This window comes from Eptesicus fuscus, chromosome 20, assembly GCF_027574615.1.
Source record: "Eptesicus fuscus isolate TK198812 chromosome 20, DD_ASM_mEF_20220401, whole genome shotgun sequence".
Classification (NCBI taxonomy): Eukaryota; Metazoa; Chordata; class Mammalia; order Chiroptera; family Vespertilionidae; genus Eptesicus; species Eptesicus fuscus.
The window spans coordinates 27,072,058-27,084,547 of NC_072492.1; the positions used below are offsets into that span (position 1 = coordinate 27,072,058).

Consider the following 12,490-nt stretch of genomic DNA (forward strand, 5'->3'; position numbering starts at 1 on the left):
GATAGATCAACCAAAGAACTTGTGTGCTTGCATATGAGCCTAACCATGATCACGGACAACAGGGGGATGGGGGCATGCATGTGGGGGGGTTTGGGATGGAAATGGGAGGGGGGGTTTGATGACAAATATGTGATACCTTAATCAATAAAGTAATTAAAAAAATAAAAAAAACAAAAAATAAAAAAAACAAAGTGATGAATAGTAAGAACCTACAACCAAGATTATTCTACCCAGCAAATCTATCATGAATTGAAGGGCAGATAAAGAGCTTCACAGATAAGAAAAAGCTAAAGGAGTTCATCAACACCAAACCAGTATTATATGAAATGCTGAAAGGTATTCTGTAAGAGGAGGAGGAAGAAGAAAAGGGTAAAGATTAAAAATTATGAACAACAAATACATATCTATCAACAAGTGAATCTAAAAATCAAGTGAATAAAAAATCTGATGAGCAGAATAAACTGGTGAATATAATAGAATCAGGGGCATAGAAAGGGAGTGGACTGACAATCCTCGTGGGGAAAGGGGTGTGGGGGGTGCGGGAAAAGACTGGACAAAAATCGTACACCTATGAATGAGGACAGTGCAGGGAGGTAAGGGCAGAGGGTGCGGTGGGAACCAGGTGGAGGGAAGCTATAGGGGGAAAAAAGAGGAACAATTGTAATAATCTGAACAATAAAGATTTATTAAATTTCAAAAAATGTCCAACTAAGCCTGGCCCATGTGGCTAAGTGGTTGAGCGTTGACCTATGAAGCAGGAGGTCATGGTTCAATTCCCAGTCAGGGCACATGCCCGGGTTGTGGGCTCGATCTCCAGTAGGGGGTGTGCAGGAGATAGCCAATTAATGATTCTCTGTCATCATTGATGTTGTGCTCTCTCTCTCTCTCTCCTCTCTCTCTCTCTCTCTCTCTCTTCCTTTCTGAAATCAATAAAAATATATTTAAAAACAAAAAAGGAGGAGACTATTTTTTTTAAATGTCCAACTAAGCCTCCCTGATCCAATTCTATACTCTCCAAACAATAATCTCACTATAATTTCACATCCCATGTAGACTTTAAAAAAAAAAAAAAAGGAATGTTCTTTTGGAATGCCACTAGTAAGATATTCTCTTAAGAATGGAAGCTATCTAGGCTATATAATATCAAAGGCAAACACATAATTCCAATCTTTAAGCAATTATAGCACAAAGTACAAAGCTAGAATTTAATCTTATCCTAGAAATAGCAATCTAAAACAACTGTTTCATAGTAAATAATGAAAAACTAATTGAAGTAAACATAAAATTTTTAAATGGAAAGAAAGGGAAAGAATTTCAGATGCCTTTTTGGAAATAAATGCATGAGTTGGACTGGAGGTATTGGTGAGAGTACATGAATGGTCAGTATATTGTAATGGTTTACAACCTGGAGGCTGAAGGACCACCACTTAAATTTCTCGTGTTTTAATATCATTTTTTTCTCCTTAAAAAAAAGTAATTATCTACACCACCTTGAAACAATTTGTCATTTGGTGACATATATTTTTAGAGTTACCTGGTATTCATTTTGCCATGGGAGAGCCAAGAATAAATGTTCCAACTAACTTTCCCTAATGATGGAATGTTCTCTATCTATACTGAATAGTTTGGTAGTACTAGCCTATGATACTATAGAGCACTTGAAATGTGGTTAGTATGACTGAGGAATAAATTTTATTTAATTTTAATTTAAATAACCATATGTGACTAGTGCCTACTATATTGGACAGTGCAGGCCTAGAAGAATCCTCAGACTTCATTTATATCAACTCTCTATTTTTAGAATTGAGAAAACTGAGGCCATAATGCACAGCTTACCTGTGGTTACCCATTAAGATAAAATTACACTTTGAAATTCTGCAAGGTCAATACTATTGCACCTGATACACAGAGTATGTCCATTGTTCCAAGATCTTACCTGGAAGTAGTTGCAGTGTGCATAGGTAGAGGCAGTGGGAGTGACACAACTGCTGAGAGCGTCCATGTGGGTAGAAGGAGAGCAGCACTGTAACACAGCTGGAACAAATTCAAAATAGAAAGTCCATCAACCAAAATAAACCTCTATAGTATTCAAGGTACTCCCCTCTTTTATCTTGGAAAAGAGTGCTTTCCTTTGTGGGTGCAATAAAATATAGTTAGTCAGTTAGGTGCTATTGTTTGTTGAAAACATGATACAAAATTAATTTTAAAAGTCACTTAAAAGTGTCATGTCTACTTTTATAAATTTCTTAGCACCTAAACATTTTTGTACTTTTCTAACCAAACATTTATTTTTATTGAATGGAATTTCTTTTTGTTGAAAATATCAGAATATATTTGGAATTCCAAAATAATTATTTCAATCATTTTAATAGTAGCACACACTTGGAGGAGGATGTGTTTTTAAGGATAAAATAATTATGAAATACTCTCCAAACATTTCTACCATTATACAATGCATCCAGTGAGACCTATGCAAAAAAAATGATTTAACCATGACAAGTAGTTAGGAATTCAGATCCTAGCATCAGACTGCCTAGCTTTGGACTCCAGATCCAAAATTGAAAATATCTTTTTTTAAAATAATCAATCCCCTTATTTTTTTAAAAAATTTTTTTTATTGATTTCAGAGAGGGAGAGTGAGATAGAAACATCAATGATAACAATCATTGATAGGCTACCTCCTGCACACCCCCTACTGGGGATCAAGCCCACAACCTGATCATGTGCCTTTGATAGGAATGGAACCCAAGACCCCTCAGTCTGCAGGCTGATGCTCTATCCACTGAGCCAAACCAACTAAGGCTAAACTATCTTTTTTTAAATAGCATTTTTTTTAATGTGCTTTTATTGATTTCAGAGAGAGGAAGGGAGAGGGAAAGAGAGAAACATTGATTAGCTGCCTCCTGCACACACACCTCCTAGTGGGGATTGAGCCCACAACCCACTTATGTACCTTGACTAGGAATCAAACTGATGACCTATTGGTGCATGGGACGATGGTCAACCAATTGAGCCACACCGGCCAGGGCGAGATCCAAATATTTAATAGCTGCATAAACTTGAGCAAGTTAATCTCTTTGGCTTCAGTTTCTGCATCCCATTAGAATAGGGATGATAATAGTACCTACCTAACATGCTTGTTGTGAGGAATGAATGAGTTAATATGCATAAAGAACTTAGAATAGTACTAGCATACTATAAGCAGTCAATCAATAAATAGCTAACAGTGCTATTATTTTATCTAAAAACAAAACAACACATTTTCCAAAGTTTCTCTTGATAGCAGGGTACCAGGAAAAGACTGAACTCTTTATACTGGGATAGTTACACTCACAGATGCAGTCTTAAAAATAGGGTGAGTCTTCTCTTTTCCAGAGAGAGACTCTCCAGAATGAATGAAAATCAATTGTTATATCATACCTTTGGATTAAACAGAGGGTGATATTTATTGAACACTTACCATGTTATAGGCACTGTACTAGTGTTATATTATCTCATTTAATTCACACAACAATTGAATAAGATAGTACTATTAATTTACAAAAATAAGGAAACTAAAGCTCAGAGATATGAAATAATTTGCCAAAGTCACAAAGCTGGTAGTGATAGATACACTGATCAAACTCCAAAATATGTTCCCTTTAATAACCCACAATACTTCCCTAATCTTCCTTCTTCCTGAAATGTAATACTTTACTAGAATTTTACTTGAACATTTTTTCAAGTGTCTTTATTACAAGGTGCAACTCTCTCTTTTTATGTACCAATTTTACATATTTCTAGTATGCTAATAAAATTACTAAATAGCCTGGCCGGTGTTGCTCAGTGGTTGGGCATCGACCTGTGAGCATCTCATCGACCTGTGAGCAGATGCTCACAGTTCGATTCCTGGTCAGAGCACATGCCCGGGTTGCAGGCTTGATCCCCAGTAAGGGGTGTGCAGGAGGCAGCCAATAAATGATTCTCTCTCATCATTGATGTTGCTATCTCTCTCTCCCTATCCCTTCCTTTCTGAAATCAATAAAAAAATATATTTTTAAATTACTAAAAAATCTCATTCTGTAATCTTTGAAAGCCCAAGGATTGTAAAAATGCATTGAAATACTTTCCTACTTCTCCATTATTGACTACTGATATTTAAAATGTTTAAGTTCATAAAGATATACTAGAAATAAATATTTTCTTATATCGATGTGCAATTTAAGACATTAAATTTTACACATGTAAAGAAAAACTTGAAATAATGGATAGAACTCTAGTTTAGATATAGATATTGCTAAGAAGGTCACATAAAATTCAGGCTATTGTGACCTACTTTATCCTTGGAGGTTTTAAAAATTTACAATTAAAATGTTATGGATCTGAATTTGGTTTCCCAGAATATTGAAAAGCATAAATATCCTGAGAAATATGTTAAACACCGAGGAGAGGTCTGCATGGTTTGCCGAAACTCTGAAAAAAAGTCAAGACTTTTTTCTAGTGTTTTAACAGTTGCTAGGGAAAACCTAGCCCCCTAGCGGCAGGAAAAGAGTTAGAGGTGCAGGTTTACACCTATCAGGGCAACATCAGTGTTTCATTAAAAATAAATCAATGAAGTGAAGGGATTAAGGAAAAAAAGCAAACAAAAACAAAAACACACATTATATATACACAAACAACAGTGTGGTATTAGCCAGAGGGGTAAGGGGGGTGGAGGCTAGTGGAGATGGGCAAGAAAATGGGGACAGATAGAGACTGCTTTAGGCGGAGGGCGCACCAGCAGAGCACAGACGCTTTGTTGAGTTGAACACTTGAAACCTGTATGGTTTTGTGAACCAATGTCATCCCAATAAATTCAATAAAAAATAAAATAAAGCAATGAAAGGTTATTGGCTTTATTTTTAGGATATTGCTGTATCTGACTCCATTGTTTATACATTTTAAATAGTTGTTAAAAGTGTACTTTAAAATAAATTTCTTGGAGAAATAAAATAGAATATACAACAGAGGAAATATTTGTAGTTGATAGCTGATTTGGTATCTAAGAAAACAGCATTATAGTGAATATCCTTCAAGGTGTCTAGTAACAAATGAAAAGTAGAAAGTTACCTCATGAAAAAAAGGACTTGAACAGATAATCCAAAAAGATTCCTCAATGGCTATTTCCTTACCCATGCAGTACTACTTTGTATAGTAAACAAAACAGAACAAAGCCAGGTGCATATCAGTAAGCTTATTGAATACGAAAACCTAGCTATAGAAATGTAACTGTGTCCTTAATACATGAAAAATTAATCTAGTGTGTGTTATGTCCTAAAACATATTCTTCTGTATAAAAAACTTCCAGTGTCGTCCTGAAGGCAGTATTTAGGCATTAAATTGCATGTAGGATGAAAAACTAAAATAATGAACAAGATTCTATTTCAGATATAAACATGAGTTGATTACATTTTTAAAACAATTCTAATAATAAAAAATAAGCCAGATTACTAAATAAAAGGTAAATTTTTTCAAAAAATAATAAAGGTAAAAATGTTCACTCCCACTATGAAAATAACATCATAGGGAAAAAATTGAATTCAAGATAAGACAAAAGTAAAGAGTCAATTGATAATGAATCTACAATATTTTGTCTTTGAAGGAGTGACAAGAATGAAAAAAATGTAAATGAGCTAGGCAGAGATAAGACACTTCAAGAGAGGAATGAAAAATGTAAGAAATGATTCAGATGAGTCATTTTATGTGTCAGTCTGATGGTAATTTTTTGGTCTCAATGTTTGGCTTTACTAGATAAATTAGTTTATGAAATATAACAAAATTCAAAATGTACTGGTTATGCTATAGAAAGACCAGATCCAAGTTTATTTTCAATATAAGTAATTTTTAAATGAAGTTGGATTTTTTTTACTAAAATTTAATCAAAACCTCCCCCAAGTCATATAGCTCACTTCAAAAGGATTAAAAAATATGACCATTATTCTAAAATTAGTTACTTTATTAGGACTTACAGAGCTGGATTTGGGATTCTATTATCCTGCCTCTGAGAATAATATTCTATTTAATTTTGGGAAAGTTACTTGGAATGCTCTTAATAAATACATATTTACTAAGTTATTGGTTAAATTGCTTACTACGTTTTGCTTCCTTACCCTAATTTTGAAAGAATTAAGTATTTGCACAGTATTTTTATGGCACTTCCTTTTCCAAAGAAGGTCTTTTGTATTTAACAGTACAACTTTTTATTTATAAAGTACTTCAGAATGTTCAAAGCAGTTTTGCCTACATTATAGCATAGAACTACTCTATGTATTAGAAGTCATCATAAGGTCTCTTTTTCTCATAACCTCAAAACTTTATAGTCATTTCAATTATCCCTCTTAAAGACAAAACAAAAATTCAGATAACAAGATTCTATTTCATAAGCACTGTACACATCAAAATATCAGCACTTATTTTACTTTATTTATTTTAAATAGATTTTTATTGCTTTCAGAGAGGAAGGGAGAGGGAGAAAAAGATAGAAACATAAGTGATGAGAGACAATTATTGATAGGCTGCCTTCTTCATGCCACACACCGAGGATCTAGCCCACAACCCGAGCATGTGCCCTGACTGAGAATTGAACCATGACCTCCTGTTTTATAGGTCGATGCTCAACCACTGAGCCATGCTGGCTGGGCCTTACCTGTTATTTTAATGTTTCTTTCCTAGTCCTTGCCTTGAACTCTTGGAGATAATTTTCAATTTATAAATTTATATCCAAGCTAACATAAAATATTTTTAGCCTGCAGGAGGCAGATGATTAAGAATTCTCTCTCATCATTGATGTTTCTCTCTCCTTCTCCCTTCCTCTGAAATCAATAAAAAAAATATTTAAAAAAAAATATTTTAAAGTAACATGTTCTAAATCATATTAATTTTAAAAATAGTATTTCTGTAATGAATGAATAATATTAACTATTTATAGTGTTTTCTGATAAGTAATATATAACTGGTTCTCACAAAATTTAGAACTAGGAGTTTCCAAATTGGAATTTGGAATACATTTTCCCATAGAAACATTATACAGGCTAGTTTGACTCTTCAGCCGGACTGTAACCATCTGTAACTTAAGGGTAGGACTAATAGCAATATAGAAGCTAATATCTAATATGTCCACATAAAATGCCTCCAAAATTCCAAACTGGAAGGCCAAACACATTTCTACATCTTCCTGCTGCAGTCTTTCCAAATTTCCACTCTCCAGAAGCTTTTGAGGCTCTAGTACCGTGGTCGGCAAACTGCGGCTTGCGAGCCACATACATACGGCTCTTTGGTCCCTTGAGTGTGGCTCTTCCACAAAATACCACGGCCTGGGTGAGTCTATTTTGAAGAAGTGGCATTAGAAGAAGTTTAAGTTTAAAAAAATTTGGCTCTCAAAAGAAATTTCAATCGTTGTACTGTTGATATTTGGCTCTGTTGACTGATGAGTTTGCCGACCACTGCTCTAGTAAGTTTAAAGAGGAGGGTTTGAAGGCGGTTAGGAAAGGAAAGAGAAACATTTCTTGGTAAAAGGAGAGGAGGTAGGGTTACTGTCTAGTTTATGGGCTACAGAAAATAAAGCGAGTGTAAGGAAGACACAGACTATCTCTATATATATATTTTATGGGAATACAGGAAATGTAGCCAAAATTATAATGTAGATAGTGATGCCTAATGTGTTTATTAAAATATTGGTTTAAACTCACTAATAAAAATCTGACCGTATTTGCTGTTATACATAAGATATATAACTTACAACATAAAATTTGTCATCATCTGTTTTTAAATATCACAGAGATATTTTTGTTCAAAGTAGCTGACAATCTGGAAAAATACTAGGCCTTATCTAGTAATTCCCTTATCTAATTTACATTTCTTCCAATTAATTTTAGCTTTTGATGTCATTCTGCCTGAGAAAAATTGCCTAACAAATACCTCTAGAGCAGTGGTTCTCAACCTTTCTAATGCCACGACCCTTTAGTACAGTTCCTCATGTTGTGGTGACCCCCAACCATAAAATTATTTTCGTTGCTACTTCATAACTGTAATTTTGCTACTGTTAATGAGTTGTAATGTAAATATCTGTGTTTTCCGATGGTCTTAGGTGACCCTGCTGCTGTAGAGCCTAAGACCATTGGAAAACACAGATATTTTCATTACAATTCATAACAGTAGCAAAATTACAGTTATGAAGTAGCAACGAAAATAATTTTATGGTTGGGGGTCACCACAACATGAGGAACTGTACTAAAGGGTCGCAGCATTAGAAAGGTTGAGAACCACTGCTCTAGAGATTGCTTCCAGATCAATATATCTTGAGTAAATTAATTTGCCTAGAATCTTAATGCATAAGGCAAAAAAATGCCCCTTTCTTCTCTCTGGTCTTTTCTGAAAGTCTTGACCCTTGTCTTGTTTCTACTGCTCCATTTCATCACTGTGTAAAGCACACTACATGATAAAACACACACTACAGCTATGCTGCTTCTGCAAAATAGACTATACATTTGAGTAAAATGGTAAGGCTATTACTTTGCAAAAATGTCTTTCCCCCCTCCAAAGAAGATACCCCTCTCCCCCAAAGCTAAACAGATTGTCACTATCGTAAGGATTCCCAATTAGCGGCTTGAGATCTACCAGTATGTCTTCAATGCCTTTGGTTGAGTTCTAAGTCAGTTGTCATTGTCAGGTCCTCCTCTCTGCTATTCCCCAGTTCTTAGTTGGCTGGGACTGTACTGTTAAACCACACCATCATGTTTTTACTAAAAGAATATAATTGCCGAAACCGGTTTGGCTCAGTGGATAGAGCGTCGGCCTGCGGACTGAAGGGTCCCGGGTTCGATTCCGGTCAAGGGCACGTACCTTGGTTGCGGGCACATCCCCAGTAGGGGGTGTGCAGGAGGCAGCTGGTCGATGTTTCTCTCTCATAGATGTTTCTAGCTCTCTATCCCTCTCCCTTCCTCTCTGTAAAAAATTAATAAAATATATTTAAAAAAAATAAAAATAAATAAAGAATATAATTTAGTTTTAAGAGTTGGAAAGCATGCTCTTTTATTAAATAAACTTCATTACTGGGATACTAAAATGACTTCATTATGAGGTGATCTCACCTATAAAATTAAAAATATATAAAATATATACTATGTATATATTTTTAAAAAGAGAAAATAATTTTGCACCAAGGACAGAATCATAGTAAGGTTCAGTGTACTTAGTCTTAATTTCATTACTACAACAGTTTGAGGATACAAACATTTCAAGAAAAACATACACCTTTATGCACCAATGGAATTTTTACAATCCTTAAAAACACATGAAATTTTATATATTGTTTAAAAATACGTCTTGATGAGAAATCTTTGACATTTCTTAGGAGCATATTCCTAGTACTTTTGTTTAAGCATGCAGAAATGCATTTAAACATATAAATAAATGCTCCTTATAAAGTAGTGCCTTAAGAGAAGCCATTGAATTTGAATTTCTCATACCTGTTGGATAGTAGGCTTGGGAGTACTGTGCTGAGGGTGTGTAGTTACTATACTTTTGGGAGGAGTTGACCATTGTTTGAGGACCTTGCTGAACATGTACGGATGTGGCGCTGGGCTGCAGAGTATAGGTAACTTCAGTTGGAAACCTCTGCAGTACAGGAAATGGAACCCCTTTATCTGAAAAAGTGGGAGACGTTTCTACTTGTCCTGGGTGCATTCCAAGGGAGTTCTGCCATGTTCTAGGAGGAATCGGGGTCCGATCTAAACCTTTCAAAGGAAAGGTACTGTGGTTGTGGGACGAAGTTGATACGTAGGAATAAGGAGACAGACTATCGCGCCGGAATGACCGATGGAACTGTCCTACAGCCACTGGCCCTGCATAAAAGAGGAAGAGCACATTTACCAATTTGACATTACACAGTAAACCAAAAGTCAAAAAACACATACTACTCTTCACCTGGGAAATGTCGAGTTTTCAGTCATCTTTAACACAACAGAAATTAAGTATTATAAAAACAAGTTCAGAATCCAGAATATGAGATTACACATAAAATGCTGAAGAAATAACCAGATAAACTTTTGTTTGATTTTCAATATGACTGTCTAAAGAGACAAAGTGACCAAACTTTAAAATTAAATCAAGTGTTAAATCAATATTCAATGTTAAAAGCCTTTTATAAATTATTCAGTCATCTTACCTTTTACCTCAATTGACTGACCCAGATTTTTCCAATCTGTAAGTTACTTTCTAGAAGTTTTAGAAATCCCATTCTGTCTTTAAAATCCCATTCTGTCTTTAAAATTTAGGAATCTTAATAATAGGCACAAAAATAAGCACTCAACCATATACATAAAAGAAATCAGTGTGGAACAAATAAGAAGTATAATACAAACCAAAAGAAATTTAATCTTCTTTGCCTCCTTTCAATTTTATTATTTTTTTAAATTATGATCTTCACCCTGGCCGGTGTAGCTCAGTTGGTTGAGCATCACCCTGTGCACCGAAAGTTCACTGGTTCAATTCCTGGTCTGGGCACATACCCAGGATTTGGGCTCAGTCTCAGTCAGGATGTGTGCAGGAGGCAGCCAATTGATGTTTCTCACATTGATGTTTCTCTCTCTCTAAAATCAATTTCAAAAAACACACTTTTAAAAATGGCCATCTTTGCAGAAAAGTCAGGCTTGAAAGCTTTTAGTTCTCTTTTTCATTCCTTAAATCAATCAGTAATTTCCATGGTCTTTTTTTCTTCAAAGTTATCTCTAGTAGTGTCCTTTCCTAGATATCAGTGGCTCTCAAAAACTGATTTCCATTTGAGTCACCTAGAGAGTTCATTTGTTAAAAACCACATACGCAGACCCAGAAATTCTGATTATTTGCTTTCTCTTATCTTGCAAGGTAGAATTAAAGAGTGGATATGAGTGAGAAAAAGGGCAATACTATGTAATGAGAAAAAAGAAAATATGTTACAAGCTGAACTTATTTTATAGACTGAGGTTCTTGAACATAAACAAAGCTAGCCTAATTTATTCCTAGGGAGGGCTTTATGTATTATGTGGTTCACAAATGCCATTCAATGGATTTTATTTTTTAAAAATCCAGCCCTGGCCAGTGTTCTCAGTAGTTAGAGCATCAGCCCTTGCACCGAAGAGTCTCTGGTTCGATTCTTGGTCAAGGGCACGTACTTGGGTTTCAGGGTCTCTCCCTACCCCCAATCGGGGCACATAGAGGAGGCAACCAGTCGATGCATTGCTTTCACATAGATGTTTTTCTTTCTTTCTTTCCCCCTCCTCCCTTTCCTCCCTTCCACTCTCTCTGGAAAGCAATGGAAAAAATATCCTCAAGTGAGGATTAACAAACAAACAAAAGTTCCATAAAACAGAAGGGAAGTCTAATTTATATCATAATCATCTGTTAAACTACATAGTGAAAATGGCACTCAAATACTTACTTTTCAAATATTTAACCTGCAAACCTATTCTACATGTTACACACTATTCATTTTATTTCTATGGTGTTTATTTCCTCTAAAGAATAAAGCATTAGAGAGTGCTCCTAACTACTCCTGGTTTGGCCCTACCTGATTCAAATTGATTTTTTGCTCAAATAAACTCTTCTAAAAGGTAATAAAAAAAAAAAAAGAAAAGGCAATAATGCCAAAAGTAAACAATAAACAAATACATACAATATACACAAAAAATTCTGGAACCCTGGACATCAAGAGCTCTAAACCTGATTGGGGGGGGGGGGGGGGGGGTCTTGGTTCCAAAGAATGTATTTAAATGATACTGCTCTTAAAAATTACTCTTCCTTTTTTCTTTAAAAGAATAAAAATTAAAAAAAAAGAATAAAAATTAGTTTTTATGCTACTTGACTAGCAATTCCATATATATATATACACTTGAACTCGCTGCTAACAATTCTTTCTTTTAAAACCTAGAAACATTTTTTGCTCTTTACAACAGGTATTCCTAAAGTCCGAAACTATCCAACACTTGATTTTTCCTGGACACTTCACATGTTCTAGTAGACAATCATGCATGAGCAGAGTAGGAACCAAAGGCCAGGTGCAGAGGGTCACAGGCCATAGAGCAATGGGCAAAACTACCCTTGCAGGACCACTCCCTTACGCATTAACCCCTGGAAATAGCATCTTGGCCTCAGATGTGTTTCATTCAGCTCCAGGCCCAGAAAAGCAGCAAAACCGGTCAGAACCGGCTGCACTGACTAATGAACCACCTTCCCTGGTGCCATCAGGACCCTGAAGAGACACACCTAGAAAGCTAATGAATATTCTATTAAGATCCTCCCCTAAGACCTCCAGGTAAAAGCCCTCAGGATGGACACTCTTTGGAGCACTAAAGCCTTACCCCACCCTTTCCCCCAGACAAGTTTTCCTTGCTTTTTCTTCTAGGCTCCATGGGTACTTTTTTTTGCCTCTGTAACTTGTTTCCTGAGCCCATTTCTTCTATGGCTCACTTCTTCTACCTCTGTGACTTTCTAAATA

General features: G+C 35.4%; 1 protein-coding gene across 1 annotated transcript in view; it reads right to left on the minus strand.

Annotated features, from left to right (window-relative positions):
• HSF5 (heat shock transcription factor 5) overlaps nt 1–12,490 on the minus strand; it is a 32,586-nt gene that overhangs the window by 16,050 nt on the left and 4,046 nt on the right. The window contains exons 2-3 of the mRNA XM_008147717.3: nt 9,486–9,860; nt 1,937–2,034 (exon numbers count right to left, since the gene is read on the minus strand). Of these exons, the coding sequence (XP_008145939.2) occupies nt 1,937–2,034; nt 9,486–9,860 (473 nt within the window). The remainder of the gene's footprint in view (nt 1–1,936; nt 2,035–9,485; nt 9,861–12,490) is intronic.